Raw genomic sequence first — 19251 nt, forward strand, 5'->3', positions numbered from 1 at the left:
AAGGAGGATTCCTACTCGTTGTTTCTTTTATTCTATTTAATTGTTCTACAGATGCACAAATGAGAACAGAAATCTGTTTCTGAGTGCTTTATTGACCTCCTGGTTCCTGCACTGGTAAGAGTTACTCTTCCATGCCATGGCAGTACTTAGTACTGAGCCAACAGTGAGGTCTTGAAATAAAGTAAATCTTTTACATAGATACTCTACCTTAATTTGAAGATACCAACTGATGAGGAGCATGCTGCTTTTATTTACCACCATGTTCCAATTGTTAAAGTTTGAATTAACAAAGAACGTGGAATTCTGCACTTTCAGCGTTCAGCCATTGACACTGATATCTGTTTAACTGTATTCTATAGGGATAGCTTCTTAGTGTCAGTATTTTCTCATACGTCTGTTCCTTGAACCAGAGATGAGATCTTACTTGTAATATTGTTTTTCTGATAGGTTGTATGCTACTACACAGTCATATTGATTTGGGTGCTGAATTAATCCTTCCTAATAGAAATGGAAAATAGAAATTTGACACAAACTACCGATGTAATTCCCTCCAGAGTTCCCAGATTGCCATGTTGCATACAGACTGTCATATCTGGTGAAAAGCAAGATGCAGACATCATTGGTGTAAAATTGTATGTTTTCATGCAGGCTTCCTGACAGCGGTGAAAAAGGAGGCAGTTAGGAAAACATAAAAATTAATTGTGTTTGTCTTTCTGCAGAGCCTACACCCAGATTGCATTACGATTTTTTTGAAAGTATCCTTGCATAATCTGTTTTCAAAAATGATACGTCATTAAATATATTTTTTATAGATTGTATCATGCAGGTCTTATGGTCTGGCTAATTCTTACATAGCGTAGATGGATGTTCTTGTGGTTAAAGCAAAAGGCCTGAAATAAGAGAGCTTAAATTCTTACTGTGTCTGCCTCATATGGGATGACTGTGGGATGGCAAATTTAATCTGGTTCTCTGTCCACAAAAGGTACAGAAATGCACAAAAAATACAAAAAGTGTTTCGTAAATGTGCTGTGGGTCTCTGGAGGGTGAGGTGCCTTCTCCCTCCAGGCAGTGGAGCCACACAAGGCTCTGACCCCGGCAGCATCTCCAAACTCCCCGTGCCATTCCACATCCCTCGGCCTCTGCCCATGTGGCTGGAGCCCGGGGAGCAGCCCGTGTGGCCACCTGCACTCGTTGTCCAACAACAGGGCCTGTAGCGATAGGACAAGGGGTTAATGGTTTTGAACTGAAAGAGGGAAGATTTAGGCTAGATATAAGGAAGAATTTTTTGCAATGAGGGTGATGAGACACTGGCCCAGGTTGCCCAAAGAGGGGTAGATGCCCCATGCCTGGAAACATTCAAGGTCAGGTTGGACGGGGCTCTGAGCAACCTGATCTAGTTCTAGATGCTCATTGCAGGGGGGTTGGACTAGATGGCCTTTAAAGGTCCCTTCCAACCCAAACTATTTGATGATTCTATGCACAGGTCCCTGGCCATGCCACTCCAAAGAACTAAACTTGGTAGTACTTTTGGTGCTCTACTCCGATTTCTTAGACTCCTCCGTGCTGCTGGTGCTGAAGTTGAACAGTTGCTTTGGTGACGGAAGAACTTCCACACCTCCCAAAGATACAGGAGATGGGATTTTTGTGTAATTGCCTCTCTTTAGCGGCAATTGCTTATCTGCAAAAAAGCCTGGGAGGCTTCACCATTAATTCACTGCCTTCTAGGGAGGAATTGCTGGAGGAGTGAAAGCATTAAATATTCTTAGGATCATTATTAGAGCTTGTCAAACCCAGTTTTTACCAGAAGTCTCTTTGCAGAGCTCGCTGCATGACTGGTCCTCCTCTCCCTAATGCCTTCATAGTGTGCAGCTTCTGCTGTGCCTGTCCCTGGTGGGATTCCTGTTCGATACTTCTGGATGGTCTCTAAATAGACTGTTTTTCAGGGTTTTCTATGAGATATCACTGAGCTCTTAACAATTCTGTATATTTGCAATTCATTTCATTCTCTCTATCACACACTCTCATTTTTTCAGGTATTCCTTAGGGATTTTGCATCAAATATGATGAAAGAAACTGGTATTAATCTCTGACCTGCACAGTAAAAGTTGTAAAATTCGAATGTACTTATACATCTTACATGAGACAAGGAAAAGGACAGATGAATAATTTTTTGCCTTCATAAAGGGCTTTGGCGTATTTGAATGGGACAAAAAGGACAGTTCTGTGAGTTCTTGTCAAACTACAAACATTGCATTTGCCTGGTTTTTCTTGGGTTTTTGTGTAGTAGGACACTGACAATGTAAGGCCAAGACCTTAAAATGTCATCTAACTTTTATCATTAGGTTCAGAATCAAATATTTGTTTTCATGAAATTCAGAAACTTTCTTCTGCTGAGATGAAGCTTAAGAAGGGTAAAGTTTTGTCCTTCAGGCTGCCTGAGGATTTAGCAGGCAAAATCTTGTTAAGCTGAATTAATTTTTTTTTCTTTGTAAATCTCTTCAGTATCTTTTGCAAGAATGACAGTTTCTCATCTCTCCTTGCCTCCCCCTAGCTCATTCTCTTCAGTGCAATAGCTGAGTACCCAGAAACGCTGTGCTGCAGACCCACAGCTTTATTTCTAACCTTACACGTACGCGTAGGGTGTTACCGAGTGAGGTGTTTTCGCAGAAGGCAGCAAAACCTTTCACAAGCGTTGGCATGTCTGTGTACCAGGTATGGGAAGTTAGGGATAGGTCATCTAAAGCCACGTGCCCCGTGGTGGTGACAGAAATAGAAGTTACATTCTCTGCGTCCCAGGTCACTTTCTTCAGGGCCCAAAATCTGGGGCTACCAGTCTAGGTTGCCCTCAGATGTCCCCTCTCAGTAAACTCAGTAGCTGCTCCTCTGCCACAAAGGGTTTCATGCCATTTTAACTAATTCTTTGAATTAACTTGTATTATGACCACTTGAAGTCAAAGCAGAGATACTATCTGTATGCTTTTGATTAGGAATTTGGCCATCTACATCATCACTGTCACCTTTATCACTGTTTTTTAAAAAAATCTGAATACTGCTGCAGACCCAAATCAACTTCGAGCAGGTGGCAGGAGACAGTCCTGTTCCTCCCAAATCACTTCTTAAGCAGACTGTGCTGGCTTTCACGCATGGGCAACGTATAAGGAAATTGTCAGTAGTCTGTGTATTTTGTTAAACAAATTAATTTGATATTGTTTTCTAAAACAGACGCCTGTAAGCTGGTCTGTACCTTGTTTGGTACTTTAGTCACTGCATACCTGTCCTCTGCGCAGCTCCACCTGTACCTCCTGGCAGCTGTCTCAGCTGAAAGAGACAGGAGGGAAGCGGGAGCAGATACGCCGTGTCTGTCCCCACTGGTTGCTTCGCTGAACAGCAGCCTTTTAAAAAGAGCCATGCAAAACAGAGGAGACTGCAGCACACACGTGTACATGGAACTCTAGCACAATAACATTATGAGGCTGATTTCTTTCAGCAGAGAATAATAATAAAAATGTAATGAAGTCAGCAGGATGCCAGTATTAATCCCAAGAAGAAATGAGAGGTGATGAGATAGGGATAGTTCATAACAAAACAAAAGTGGTGGAAGGGGAACATACCCAGAATGAATCAATGTGTTAAAATACCCTGAGTTCAGCCTCTAGTGGAGTCTGACTTCACAGCACACTGGCTCCACGCAGCTCCTCTCTATCTCCTGATTGTATTGGACGCTTCCGAGGATTACGCCTAAAGGTGGAAAGCAAATCCTTCACAGTTATGACATTTTACTTTGCAGTGGAGGGCGCTGACCATTCAAAAGTATTTTCAGAGCATCAAGAAGGAAGATGTTTGCTCTTGGAAGCTTGCTGAGCTCTAGAAGTAGCTCAGCGCCTTGCAAGTACTTGCTGGTTTTCACGTTCAGAGTAGTCTTGGCTTTATGTAAAAGTGAATGGTAAAGCCAAAAGTTGTTCTCTACAGTGATTTGACTATGACTAAAAACAATATAGCTCTACCATCAAAAGAAAATTGCTGCTGAAAATGCAGAAACCAACATTATAAATGAAGGTTTTCCCCTGTTTGTTCAAGAGAGTAGCTGGGTTGAGTTTTAGCCAGTTCGGTTCAAGCCTTAAAACTGCCCAGCCAAACCAAAAGTAATTGTGAAATAAGAACTCTTCCTTCCACCCCAGCAGATAACCTGATTTAGTCATTAGTCGGTCCTTAACGTGGCCCTGCTGTTTCTGCTAGTGAAAGCATCGGTGAAACCCTGACAATGGTCCTGGCAGCTCCTGAGCCCCCATCAGTTAGTGCCGATGAGAGCCCACCTTCTGAGCAGTCAGTTTGGTCCCTGCGTGCTGGAAACGCGCGCTTGTGCTGAACTCCGTTTCCAGTGAGTAACTAGGAGAAAGGTATTTTAAAAGGTATTTTCTTGCTATAGCACAGGTCATTAGTCCAGTATTATATTGCCAAAGCTGGTTAATACTGATTACATCAGAGGAAGGTTGAAGTATTCTCATAACAGACAATGACGGAATAAACCTAATCATAGTCAAAATGACTTTGTAAACTTCCTATGCACTAATGGCTGCCTCATGTCTTGAATTGTGAGGTTTTTGCCTTGCAACAGAATGTAGCGAGCTAATATAACATGTTTATTTTTTTCTGCCTGTAAATTTCTTGTAAACATGATGACTAACAGAAAGTTTAGATGTGTACCATGTGTGATAGATTTATATCCCCTTTATACCAAGTGCCAGGCTCTGGATTCAATCGATATTCTTCTGTTAGAAGTAGCGCATGCAGAACTGGCACTGAGGGTGATCATGGAGGTGCGGCGTGGTTCTGTGCGCAATTATTTCACTGCTTCTTCCCAGTATAGAAATGTGACCCGCAGCTTGGCGTTTGCCAGTGTGCCCCAGTGCTGCTGGAAAAGGTGGATACGGCAGCGGCTATTCTGCTTATCAAAGAGCGATGGATTTTCTTTGTTGTTGTGAAAGTAGAGGCATACAACTGTAGGTATGTTGCCACAGGTGAGGCGGGAACAATTTCATTTCCTGACCATCTATCGGGTTTCTAAATAGACATGGCTTTTTTTTTTTTTTCTTGGGGCTTAGCCTCCAATTTCAGCCAAAACCCATCGTTCTGTCTGTCGTTCTAATTGGAAGCACTTCTAATTGTATTCTGTAGTGGTCCCGGTCCCTGCTGCTAAATGGCAGATACTTTCACATTTTCCAGAGCTGAAAAGGGGATAGACGGTGCAAAGTATTGCCCCCGAGGAAAGGCCTCTGTGAAGGCACTTGATGGATTTCCTCATCAGAACCTGAGATTTGAGATCCAGCTGAATGGCAGAGCTCAACTGTGTTTGCTACCAGCACTAAGACATACAGCCAAGCGCCCTGGTTTGTTCCATGTCCTGGCGGGGCAGGGAGGCTGTGCCGCTGCGTGTCCTGGTGTGTGTCCCACAGCTGTACGTATCCAGTGCTGCCTCTTCGCTGGGGAGGATGTGGCACGCAGTGCTGTCACCGGCCCTGCTGCTGTGCCAGGGCCTGCCTTCCCCTGTGCGGTTTGCAGTGTCATTTTTTTTAAGGATAACTGATTTAATGAATCCCAATAGCATTGCAGAATCTATATGTGATTGTTTTTACACTCTGTACTTACTGCGTTTGTTATTTTATATGATGCGTGTTACAGTAAAGAGACGGAGATGCAATAGCTCATTGCACCGCAATGCACTGTGTGCCACGATGTGCAAACTGGTCCTGGTGGAGTAAGATGGGAAGGCAGCAACACTGTGATCTGTAAGTCAGGAGAGGCCTCGGACTTGAAGAGTTCATTCAAGCTATTTTTACTGTCATTACGCTTGCGTTTAACAAATTCTCAGTTAGCAGAATGAAGCAGTCAGCTCTGCAGAGACATGGTGATACTGTAGGAGACCAGTGCAGGCTTCAGCTCCCCGTCTCAGGGACGCTGTGAGAATTCCCTGCAAACACGGAGTGCTTACCCTGGCCATGAATCCGACCCTTTTATGAATAATCTAGGGAAAGGGGTCAGTTTTGTGTTAATTGCATCTTGCAAGGGTATAAAAAAGGTCCTCGCTTTTCCCTTAGAAGGTCTGTAATACAATAACTTTCACTGTTGGCAGGGGGGCTGCAGGAACTGAATTATGACTGGAAATTAGATATGCATAGCCTGGCCAAACGATCATTAAGGGAGATACGGTAATCAGCTGCCAGTGTTTAAGGGCTGTAAACACCAAGAGAAAGATGGTTTATTTGGGTGGTCTACAGAGTTGTGAGTAGGAGAAAAGGTATAAAACCAAGCAAATGAAAATGGAGGTATTGAGGAAAAAAAATCTTAATGTTGAGTGCTTTCTGCCTAGGAGACTTAATGCTCAAGTCATGTAAAACAGAATTGAACATAACAGAAGAGATTATATTTTAAGCTGAAAGTGAACTTGAATGCTTTAATATATCTCTTTCACCTCTTATTTCCCTAGCCTTGTGTTTCATTAGCATTTTTCATACTCTTTTCTTAACATGTGGTTTTTATTTGGCTTCTGAAGATGAAGTGCTTGAAGAGATGTGTTATTGTAGAGGTAGCACAAACACTACTCCAATTATGATTTTGCCTTTGTTGCCATGGAGAAGTTTAAATCTATTTTAGGCGAAGGACTGATTATAACTGGAACTAAGGGCAGGAGGTAACTGTAGCTTGACAAGGTGAAAAACCATCACTGCCGATACCTGAAGTCAGCCTGGCACAGTAGGAGTTTCACAGCTCCCAAACTGCCAATACCTCAATGCGGTTCCCTGCAGCTCTCACCTTGTGTTTTTTGGGTTTGGTACCTCTCCTCTGGTGCCTGCTCTTCCCACGTGCTGTCCTTAAGCTCTTTTGGACAGGTATTTCTGGTTAGTCCCTTCTACTTCCAATGTTTTCAAAGATTATCTAAGTTCAGCGTTCCCCATGGCCTTCACTCCCCAGTCACTTACTATCCTTGTGTTTGCTTTTTTCTGCACTTCAAATGAGGCATGTCCCCATTAAGACAGAGGTCAGGAAATCTGGAGACTGTAGCTAATGAATCGATGTCCTCATTTGCATAATTGATGGTTATACATTTCCTCAGTGACATGGTTTGCAGTGATAGTTAAAGCTATTTTTGTTTTTGACTTCTCTGCCCTGCTGTTCCTTGCTGTCTACACTGAAGGTATGGTACACGTCAGTGAAAAAAAATAACCCCAAAGCCCAAATTTTACAAGTTCAAATTGAATGCTTTAATCCTTTAATGCAATTCTGATCACTGGCATATTTACAGTGGCTCAGCTCTAAATCTTTCACGGGTATTAGAGCAGGGGGAGTCAGTGTTTATAATGTGTGTGTGCTTGGGGCTGGAGTAGAGGGGAAAGAAAATATAGGAGAGAGAAGAGAAATAGATCAAAATTGAGAGTGGAAATCAGTTCTTTTATATATTCCCTGGGGTTTTATATGTAATACACCTCTCTTTCCCTTCATTTCTTTATGTTCTGGAGTCTAAGCCCCGAGCAGAGGTGGTGTCCGTGGCCTCTGTGCAGCACCCTGTGCAATGGGTCCGTCTTGCTGGAATCGCTCTGACAAACGAGCCCAGCTCCCTGTGATACGAAATTTTCATGACTCTTTTCTAGAGCTCTCTCTAGTGGCCTCCCTTCCCTGTGAGGGCGGCTCCCAGCTTCCCACCTGGGCACAGAGGGAACAAAAGGTGCTGGACCCAGGGCCTTCTCATGAGCTTTGGAAGCTGGGCTCTTCCCATGTGCCCAGTATTTTCCTGGGCTGGTTTGGGGGGTTTTCTTTGGCCAAACCTGATCAGATGCCATGGCCAGCTCTCAGTGAGAGTAATGAAAGGTCAGGATAACCTTGATGAACGCAATGTAATGGATTGTGCAAGACACGTAACCTGTGCTATGAGAAGACGAGCGTTATTGAGAACAGAAAGGTGAGGGATGCTGCTGTTTGGGGAGCAGCGAGGGTGTCCCCTTTGCTGGGGAGGCAGGGCACCGTGGGACGGCAGCCAGACCCCCTCAGCACCCGGGGGGGTCCGACTGGGGTCTGCTCGCTGCACTACTGATCCAGAGAAATCCTCCTGCCAGCCCTCAGCATTTGGCTGTGCCTTACCTTCTTTCCCTCAGGACAGGTACTTTCAGGCACCGGAAGGGAACTGAAATGGTTTCTCAGCATCAGGTTTGTAACAAGGCTCCCGTGAAGGTCCCGTAGAGGCTGCAGGTGCGGTCTGTGGAGTGTCTGACGAGATGGGCCCTCACCAGGCTGCTTATTGCAGTACGAGAAGAAATTCCTGGGTCCTGAAGAATATTTTAGTTTTATATGAGACCGGTCCTTTGGTTCCTTTTACTGGTTACTCTTTAGCAAGTTTAATTATTAAATTCATTAAAATCTTTGCTTACACTTCAAATGTTTACATTTCAAACATAGTTCCTCCCATTTTTCAACAAGAATATATTGTAAACTATATAATATCCAATGGTGGTGACCCAGAACGCTGCGGTCGGAAGTGGCTAAAAATTCATGACTGTCTTTTTTAATAGCTTGGAAAAATCTCGAAAGCCGGGACTTGGTTTGTTAGTGCCCCCGAGAAAAGCACTTGGCTCAAGCCTAGCGGCCCTGTGGCTTCTTCCTGCAGTTCCTTTCCCCGGTCCCTTGCTTTGCTCAGGCATATTATTGTGATTTAACCGTAAAGCATGAAAACCTTTGCAAAAGGGAAGGAGGCGGGTCCCGTCCAGCCAGGTGCGTGCCGCGGCGAGGTCTGTTCCAGTGCATAAACTGTGAGCAGCGAGCCAGGACGAACCCGCCCCGCCGGCCCCTGGAAGCCCCTCTGCTCGCTGTCCCGCGGAGCGGAGCTGCGGGACCCCCCGGCGCCGGGCACCGGCCCCTCCGCGGTGCTCCACCGCCCTCTGCTGCCCGGCCGCCGCCGCCGCCTCTGCCGCGGGGCTCCGCCGGGTCCCGCCGGCTCCGCTCCGCGGGGAGCCCCGCTCCGCCGTGTCCCTCGGGGTCCCGCCTCTGCCGGCGGCCGACCGGCGGGGATCGAACCGGCAGCGCTGAGAGAACACCACCCGTCCCCGACTGCCGGGCAGGTATTTACGCACCGCGGGCTGTTTCAGAAGGAAGAGCTCTGTAAGACCACCTGATCCCCAATAAGAATTCAATTAAAATTTTAATAAAACCCTTGCAGAGAGCTGGGTCAGGAAGAGGCCCCTTGAAAAAGAGCCGAGCGCAGCAAGTTTGTGCTGCGAGCTGCGTGGTGATGCGCTGTTCAGCGTCTGTGGCTTTCCTCCCTTCATCTCCAGCCAAGCCACTGTCTCCAACTGTCTCAGACGATTGCTGAGTCTCCTAAAGGCCCAGTACATAAGAGGCTCTGAGGAGAGTTCATGCAGCATTTCTCTCACCACTGGTTTCTCCCCCAATGTTGTCTCCATCTCTCTCAAAATCCAAAGGCATCTTAATGTCTTTCTGTCAGCAACAGCAGTAAGTGCTTTAACACAAGTATCTCCTGGCTGGGGACTTTTCTGCCATCCTGGCTGTCCACATTCAGCTTTTCTATCATATGTTTGCGTCTTCTCAAAAAACAAATGAGTGCTTTGCCTGTTTTGATTTTATCTGCTTTACGAAACTGCAGGGTTGGGTGGTGGCTGTAAGGTACTTTGTTTCCAGGCACAGGTTATTTAAATTCAGAGTTTAAAAGTTGAAAGAGTCAGAACTGGTTAATATTTATCCATGTGTACCTACAGACAGAGACCTCTTACTCCTTTTCCAGTAAAAATACCAGCCCTGGGTATGCCGAAAGGCATCACCACCACGTGGGGTGGCTGCTTCCATCGCCAGGACACACAGACCTTTGTTTGCCTGTTAGTCAAGGCATAATCTGGAAAAAGCACACGCTGTGGAGGAGTAGGTGATTAATGCCTGTGAAATCCTGGCCCGGGGAAGAGCCAGCCCTGCCAGACGTGATAATGTTGTCCTCCGACAAATGGTCTAGCTTGGCCTTCTTCAGATAACGATGTAGTTTTGTGCGTTAGTTTCAGATATTGATCCCACCAGGGAAGGGTTCCCTGTCGTACAGGCATCCATCCCACCTCCGCGCTGCTCAGCTGTCGGAGCCGAAGGGGTTTGGCTATACTTCTCCTTTCACTGGCACTTCTGCATAAGCTAACAATTACAAATATGCATTTCCATTTATCTCGCACCTTTCAGCTGGAAGTCTCAGTACTTTACCCATATGAATTAAGCATTGCGACACAACACTGAGATATCAGGCAGTACATAGGGATCACCCAGTCGGCGCATTGCCGTAACACAGCTGTTTCTTGTAACGTGGCAGATACTTAGCAGAATTCAAGAATATCTAAACAGAAAGTTTGGACCAGCTGTTTTCAAACTTATTTGAGTTGTCAATCCATAAAGTAGTCTGCTAGACGTGTGGGCCCCAATACAGGGGACTCGGGTACAGTGATGACAGGCTTGCTTTTCTGAGGTGCACGCACTCCATCACCTTTGGCAATGCATCTAGCAGAAGTCCTCAGCCTCTTATCCCAGCCCACACAACTCACTGCCCTTGCAGTGCCCCTGATATAACTGTATTTTGAGCCAGGCTGTCTGCTGGATCAACTGGATCTGGGTTTTTGTACAATGTCAAGCCTTTATTTTTTTTCTTAAAACCACTTCAAACGATACCAGCCGCTCCAGGTTCTTGAGACCTGGCTTCCCCAGGCTCTCTGGCCATCCTGAGGATGGGCAGCAACTGCAGCCCAGCCGCTTTCCTGCAGGTCAAGGCCGAGGTTGAGCCAACAGAGCTTTCCTGGGAGCTGTTCTGTGGCAGAGCTCACTCACCTCATGTTCACGTAAAGCCACGCAGTGAAGGTGCTCAGGTACTGCTGTCATCTTCTAACTTGGGTAATCTTATGTAAACTGTTAAAGGCATATGTGTTCATGCTTCATCCCAAAAACCTGCGGGGACAGCAGCACAGTAGAGGCACGTTAGCTCAGTTCTTAAGCACGCTCTTCTTAAACAAGCACATCCTCAGAAATGCCTGGAGTGCTGACGTGCTGCCTGACACTGCTCATGTGTGATCGGTCATGTCAGGTCTACTGTAAAACACTATAAAAATGAAACTTCTTCCACGAGCAACTGAATTCGGGTAATTTCCAAGTCGTGTAATTTGTTTCTGAAGTCGAGGTCCTGTTTCCATGCTACAACGCCCTTACACATCAGTTATGCAGGACTGGGCGCTAAGATGGGCAGCATGTCATCTAGGTTGAGAGGCAGATACATCTAAAAGTGATTCATCCTGAGAGATGAGTCACTCCGTAAGTGTGCCCGTTCCTCTCCACTGATAGTGAAGAAAAGCTGGGTAAATAGCTCAGAGACATCTACACTGCAGCTTTACAAAACACCTGAAAGGAATCTGACTTACGACTTTAACTTCCTGAGAGAGGATGCTGAGCTCATGGGCCATTTGAATGAGCAGAAACTCATTCTTAAAACTAACCTTTTACATTTTAATACGGTATTTACCACTTGTGCAGCAATCCCAAATCTAGATTGTTGGCTAAGCAGTATCTCAGGATGCCTAAATCCCACAGTTGGTGTTTTCTGTCTTTATCCGTATGTAACAGAACCACCACCCAGCTAAGGAGCCTGCCGGGAGGAATTTGGAAAAGGGTGCTCGCAGGCCAGGCTTAAAATGTGTTGGCAGCACTGTGCATGTGGGCAGTTCACATAGCCCACAGCTTAATTTCAGCTGTAATCGCTTACTGCTATCAGATTCTCATTATGCACCGGTGTTTGCATGCGTATGGAGCAGAGGCCGTACCACTTAATTATATCTACAGCAGTGGAAAAGTCCCATCACGTCTATAACTACCAGCCTAATTTGAAACCCTCTTTGCTCAAGAGCAGGTAATCCCACCCTTGCCCCTCCTGCTTTTAGGAGTGCATGAAACTATCGACTTGTTCTAGAGAATTTCAACATGCAGCATAAAGGCTACAGAGCCAAATCTGCCCTGAAAATGAAAAATGATAGCGTGATGCAAATTGAATTGTACCACTGCATCTTGTAATTTCTGGGAGACCGAACTGAAGATGAAGGCGAAGATTGTACGTGGTGCAGACTAGCAAAGAGCTGGTGAGATGCCTGACTCGCTGGAGGCTTCGTGCATTTGAAAAATCACTGTTCAAAACACCTGAGCAATAAATACATGGTGCCTTTAATATCTTGCCTGCTCAGGTGGCTACCTGCTCCCTGTCCCCCCCAAAATTCAGGCTGGCTTATTCTCAAGACTCAATCTACACATAAATGTTTCTCAAAGAGGAGTAGTAATTTGTCAGTTTTCCTTGCGTTCAGGTAGGACTGTATGCATTGAACAAAGCACCCCAGTCATTTATAAGCCCAAAACTACTGAATTCTTTCTCTGGCTTGAAGTAACTCAGCCTGTCCTCATGCCTCAGCATGTAGTTACAGGATACTTCTGCTGTGAGGAAACGCTGGTTTCAGAGGCCCCTGCTGTCTCTTGCCCCAAACTGCAGTCCCTCCCTGCCCCTGTGAAATAATTTGAGTTTAAACTATCCATATGAAAAGAAATCATTTCAGTGATGAGGCTTGCAAACTGAGCACCAAGCTTGGGCTGAGAGCACAGAATGGAGGATTTTCTGCCCTGGGAAACACAACTACAGTAGCTACTGTCCTGATTAGCCATCCTCTCAAGTGTTATATATGTGTAGGCACTGCCTGCACAGGCATCAGCAATGGTTAAATTTGTACCTTGGAGGCTCACGCTAGAAGAAATATTGGGAATATGGTGACCGTAAAGGAGCTTGGAATGGGAGCTGTGCCTTGCAAGGTGTAATTTTAGGAGACAGCACGTCACAGAGGCGGTTCATTGTTAACGTCATCTTCTAATTCTCTTTTTTTCTTTTACTTTTAGTGTGGAAACAGTGAATGATGGGCAGTTTCATAGCGTGGAACTTGTGATGCTGAATCAAACTCTGAACCTGGTGGTGGACAAGGGGACTCCCAAGAGTCTAGGAAAACTCCAGAAACAGTCTTCTGTCAGCTTCAACACCCCTCTCTACATTGGAGGTATAGTGAGTTGCTCTGGACTTTGAGATTTTAACAAGTCTTCTCAGAAGCAAATCATCTTCCATCCTATGGGGAGGACTCTCCAGGTGGCGGTAAACCAGCATCTGCCTTTTCCCTCTGCCAGAGGTTGCTTCCCTGGACAGAGACCTGGAAACCACACCTCTGCTGCTCTGCTTCGGACTCCATAGTCCACTAGCACCCCACCGCACAGCCAGCACAAGCTCGCACGCCAGACCAGGGAAGTTAACCTCAGCACAGCACAGGTGGTTTCTATGTTACGCAGTCATGGCAAGAGCAAACACTTTGTCATTTCTAAAGCTTTCAGAACTGGCTGGCACCAAGGTGTCATGGTTGAAGAACACAATGGAACTATCACAAACAGTTGCTGCAAAAAAGGCAAATCAATAGTCAGTAGGTTTAAATATACCATAAATGAGCTATATTTCTGCTGGAAATTTTATAGAGGTCTAAAAATTGGGAGGGGAAAAGAAGATTAAACATCCAAACCATATTAACACACAAGCTGACTAAGAACTTCTTGGCTAATAGTTTTCTCATTGGAAACTGAAGCCAGAGCTTCAGTATTGGAAAGATGTAAGAGCTGACCAAACTTCATTTAAGAAGTTTTTTCCCATTCAGTACTGGATTTTGGGGGAAGGAGGCGCCAAGTGGGGTGGGGAGCAGATGCCCAGAAAAATGAGTATCCCACTGATTAGGTGTCTGGGTATGAGAGACAGAACGAAGGCTGTGCTCTGCCTGATTGATTTGGTTTTGCCAGAACTCCCCCAGCTCTATTCTTGACTGAATGTTGAAATCTCTCCCTTTCGGTGACACGGAGTTCTTTTTAGTCAGCCTTTCTAAATATGAAAGTCAGCAGAACAATAATAAATGCCAAAAGTCTTTGGGCTTTTTCTAACCAGATCATTGAAGCCAATAGTAGAACCTCTTACCAATTTTACTTGTTGCTGGTCAAGCATTTTATAAATAATTCCCTTTAATAACACTTTTCTAAAAGAACCCTGAATATTGCCCTTGTAAATCAGAAAACCGGCTTATCTTGCTTTATACAGAGCTGAACTTTTATAATTGGCTCCTACTAAGAATGTCACAGGCTATTAAAGAGCATTATGCATCAAAGACAATCTGCTGGTGAGGCCGTCACAATTTCTCCCTCTAGCACAGCGTAAAAGATACCAGCCCCACAGCAATTTATACACAGGGAACTTGGGAAGTAACCACATGGAAAAGTTTTGTTAATGGATGACCATTGTGGATCAATACCAATTCTCAAAAGGTACCTACAAAAATGCATTCCTAGGACAAATCTGAGACCTGAAATGAAGGACTGTTGGATACCAGACGCCATGGGCTCAGTGGAGATTTTTTTTATTGCCCATCAAAATTCTTCTTGCTTCTTTCTAAACCCTCACTGTGCTGCATCTGCCACCTCTCTGCATGTAGCATTCCCATGGATGCCAGCTGCCCTTCCACTTCAGGCTGTTTAGTTAGAGTAATTGATTAAATTACCCCCGAGCAATTGTTCCTAACCTACACTAAGCTTTAAGACAGACCTGAGCCTTCGCGTGCCCAGAAATTTGTCCGTCTCTCCAACTGCATACATCACCTGGTCTAGCAACTTTCCTCCTAACGCACGGTTAAACAAAGGTGCTGGTTTTGTTTTAAGGCCATCTTTAACAGTGGAGTTACTTAATGATAGCAAATTTAGAGGCCTTACGCAGTTGAAAATGGAAGCACTTGCCTATGCTAATGCAGCAACACAGCCTGAGCGGATGTCAGTGGGGAGGGTGTAACACAACATCCAACAGAATCTGATGGCCATCCGAGCGTGTGAACTCTTCCAAGCGCTTGAACAAGACGGAGGGTACTCACCACAAAGACTCGGCGTGGTCTCCTGAAGTGCCGCTCCCTGCACTGGTTTCGATGGGGTGCACTCTTACCACTCCCCGTCTTAACGCTGTGATCTAGTAATGCCTACCTACCTGGCTGTATCCCAGAGGTGGTGGCTACCTGCCGGCAAGTAAAGATATTCTTAAGCCTTTCAGAAGGATAATTGCTATTAAACTATAGACAGAAGGACCATTATCTAAGGACAAAAACACATGGCCGTTGGCCAAAAAAACTGGCCTTTTTTTTTTTTGTCACATACTTCTTATGTAAGCTTGGACAAGTGATTTTATTTTTGTTTCTTTCCGTTTCCAGAATGAGGACAATGAGACTGTGCTACCTTACAAAGGTCCTATGCAAATTAATTCTTTAAAGATTATATGGAGCTCTGACAAAAGAAACGTTAGCAATTATAATTTATGTATTATCATTGTAACTGTGAGTAAACCTGCCCTTTTTGTTTTTATCTGAAGGGATCCCGACCTCTACTGGATTATCTTCACTGCGCCAGGGTGCAGATAAGACACCAAATGGTTTTCATGGATGTATTCACGATGTCCGCATCAATAACGAGCTGCAGGATTTCAAGGATTTACCACAGCAATCACTAGGAGTCCTTCCTGGCTGCAAATCCTGTAACATCTGCAAGCACGGTATTTGCCGGTCCCTAGAGAAAACAAGTGTGATTTGTGAATGTCACCCGGGCTGGACGGGCCCCCTGTGTGACCAGGAAATTGGAGACCCGTGTCTTAACCACAAGTAAGCTCGAGCAAACACAGTTGGGAGGGTGGAAGCTTTACAGCTAATGCATATTTCACGTTTCATCTTGTAAAACCGCATCTGACTATTTTTGGAGGTGCTGGGTTCCCACATGGAATTATTGACAGTTGTGAGTCAGCATCCATGGCAGCTCTCAATTTCCACTTCTTGTTCTGATGTTGCTCACTCTCCATGTGAGCGATTTGTCCTGGAGGAGCTAAGGTGCTAACACTGTGGGTTGTACTTTCGGCTGTGACTCTGCATGTTGAAATATGCAAACTCCTGTTAATGGGTTACCTCCAAGGTGGTGAGTGCCTGCGCTTACCCAGAGCAGAGCTACCTGTTGAGTGGGAGGTACACATTTTAGGGGTATGCTCACAGCAGCACTGCACCCACTATTCAGACTAACCTCCCGAAGACCGTTAACGCACTCCAGCGTGAACAGTTTTAAATTTCCCAAATAGCTGACTTAAATACTGCACTCTGAAACACCCCTTTAAAGTGCGAGTTTAAAGGATAGCATGGCGTTGCATGCGAAGGGAGCATGAGTGTAAAGCATTCACAGTTCAAAGGCTCAATAACCACATCTCCATCAGAAACCTTGGATGAATAGCTTGCTTATGGCAAGTACACAAGGAAGCAGACCAGCAGTCTGCATAGTTCAGTGCTGTTTCATAAGCAGATGGAAGTACTTTTGTTTTAGAAGCTACTTTGGTTGCGCTATCTGTGGAAGGGGCTTTCCACAAGCACACACTTTTGACAGGTAAATTGGCAGAGTGAAAAATCACTCTCTTAAGGGCAGAAATTTTACTTGGCAGAGGCACCATTTTAAACTTGCTTCTGGGTCTAATTCTGCAACGTACTGAACCCTGGAAGGTGTTGAGAAGCACCTGACAGTTTACAGACCAAAGCTATGTAGACCCAAGTGAAGAAACACTCAGGGGCCCGAACGTTTCCTTGAATTTCCAACGTCAACATGAAACTGTTATGGTTGGACAGAGAAAAATAAGGGAGCTCCAGATGTTTACGTGATGAGGGATTGTTTCTGTCATAATCTAAGGAGGGTGATGCAATCATGAACGTAGCCTCCTTGCTAAGGAAAGTAGCTGTGCGTATTTTTAATGCTCGCATACTGTCCCATCTTTCATTAAATCACTTCAGCCCTTTGGAATTGTCTGCTTAACGCCAAGCCCTTTGGGTCCAGGGGAGTACAGTGCCCTGCTGGCAGGTGTCTGCTCCAACACTCACAGATTAATCTGAGTGAAAAAATGCAACCGTAAAAAACAAGGTAGTTGATGATAACAAGAGTTACTATTCAAGCACATCTTTGGTTAGCGGGGCAGAAAATACTGGTTTATATAAACTGTGACTCCCTTTATTCCAGTATTTTGCATGTCTTGACCTGAATGAAAAGCTTTTTAGTTCAAAGTTATTTAGTTATTTGCACTTCTTAGTTCAAAGCTTAAAAATTAAATGTACAAGGATTCAACATAAACTTTAAGGTTCCAGAAAGAAAATAAATAAAAATAAGAGAAAGACATGGGTTTATGTCAAATAGGACCTGATATAGCAAAGGCTTATAAGCCCTGAGCAGTTTGTCCTTGGCTGGACAGTGTTGCTTTCTTCCCTGCCCTCAGACCATTCCAAGTCTGTCCCTGTCCCAGAAGTGGGGATGGTGTCAGAGAACCTGCTAAGGATCAACACCCCTCCCTGCGGTATCCCTCAGAAATCCCAAAGCTCACTGCAAACCACAGGAGCCAGGGAACCCTTCAACTACAGCTGCCGGGGGATAAGTCTGTGCATAGCCTTTCCACAAGCACCTTCATTTATCACGCTGTTTTTCATCACCTGGTATTTGTAGAGTAATTCTGCTAAGGAAGCCTGGGCATGCAGCTTGATTGTTGGCATTTAGTTTTACATGCCGATGCTGTAAATGTGAGCTGCCTTGTGTGGATGCCAAGCATTGGTCTGTGCTCACAGAGCAGCCTAATGTTTTTCAAAGAGATCACTTAAGATCACAAATTCTAAATGTATTCTCTGAACATTATCCAGTATTCACTGAAAACTCACAGTTTCTTCAGAGTGTTTTGACACTGAACTGCTGTTTTTGGATTAGTAGCCTGGAATTAAATGGGCAGAAATGGCAAAACCAAACATCCCTGGGAAAAGGAACTTTCATGTCTAACACAGGCCAGCTCTAAATGCTTCTCTTTCTCCAGGTGTCTGCATGGTAAGTGCATGGTGGCCAATGTTGCTTACACCTGTAAGTGCATGGAGGGCTACACAGGCATGTACTGTGACAAGAAGAACAATTCCTCAAATCCCTGCAGGATTTTGAAATGCAACCACGGGCAGTGTAAAATTTCCGAGCATGGTGAACCCTACTGCGAATGCGATCCTAACTATAGTGGAGAACATTGTGACAGAGGTACGCTTGGCTGCAGGGCCCAGGACACTGCTCTGCTGCATTTCTGGTTTGCACCCTTGTTTTTACCTCTCTTCCATATGACTCATATTTGGGGGTAAATGGTAAATAGTGGAAGATAAAGCTAAGTCAGCCTCTGCAGACCAGTAGAGGGAGGAGAAAAGAACCATGCAGCAGCTAGCTAGCTACTCTCCAAATATATGGAAAGCGGGACATCTGTAGCGAAGGGTTTCATTCTGTGTCTCCTGCATCCTCAAGGTTTGCTGCTCCCAGGATTCTGGTGGGATGTTTAAAGGAGAAGTTGTTGTGAGGTTTACCCTCAGCAAACAGCGATCAGTTAATTGCAGTGCTGGGAAAGCAGGTCTTGCCCTGCACAGGGCAAGGGCTTTTGTAGATGACTTGGGCAGGAACTGTAAGGCAGGAGGCACCTCTCATCTGAAGTGGCTGTAAAGATTTCCAGCTTGCTCCCTCTGATGCAGCTGGGCGAGTTTCCTGGGGAATCCCACGGGTCACGCTGGACTTTGCTGCTAGGGCTGGGGCCCAACTCTCCTGCCCTGACCTGGAAAGACTCACTGGAAACTCAGTGAGTTCTGTCTTCATCCCTTCTGCCCTTTTTTGTTCCTGCACAGAAGGAAGGAGCTGGCTTGTATTATTTTTATTTAGGTTGTGCCTTTCCTGTGAATGAACCCCAGACTTTCCAAATTGTACACATACACAGGCTGCTGTAAAGTGGCTACAGAACAGCACAGGCATTTTCAGGTATCCCAGATTGCTCATGTCGTGCAGAGCACGCTGACCTTTGATCCTGAGAAGCAGACACAGTAAAACTAACTCATATTTTGCAGGAGCGTTGCAGGATTCAACACTCAGCATTCATTAAAGCACTTCCAGAACTGCTGATCAAAGCCAGCAGGCCTGCTCGGCCTCTGCCTTGTGCCGGATATTACACATTTGTGAAACACAAGCTCTGTTTTGATGGCAGGTACAAAGCAGTAAAAGATTAAGATTAAGGTCCTGCTCATGCCATCTGTTTGCTTTGAATATCATTACATG

At 45.2% G+C, this 19251-nt stretch overlaps 1 protein-coding gene across 6 annotated transcripts in view; it reads left to right on the top strand.

The window, feature by feature from the left end:
- Positions 1-19251, top strand: part of SLIT3 (slit guidance ligand 3) — a 521231-nt gene that overhangs the window by 501457 nt on the left and 523 nt on the right. For 5 of the 6 annotated variants that reach the window (XM_063348618.1, XM_063348619.1, XM_063348621.1 and 2 more), the window contains 3 exons: positions 12955-13109; positions 15488-15773; positions 17993-18201. In XM_063348618.1, the coding sequence (XP_063204688.1) occupies positions 12955-13109; positions 15488-15773; positions 17993-18201 (650 nt within the window). The remainder of the gene's footprint in view (positions 1-12954; positions 13110-15487; positions 15774-17992; positions 18202-19251) is intronic. The other variant, XM_063348622.1, reaches the window with a different exon arrangement.

Source organism: Chroicocephalus ridibundus, chromosome 11 (genome assembly GCF_963924245.1).
Source record: "Chroicocephalus ridibundus chromosome 11, bChrRid1.1, whole genome shotgun sequence".
Classification (NCBI taxonomy): domain Eukaryota; kingdom Metazoa; phylum Chordata; class Aves; order Charadriiformes; family Laridae; genus Chroicocephalus; species Chroicocephalus ridibundus.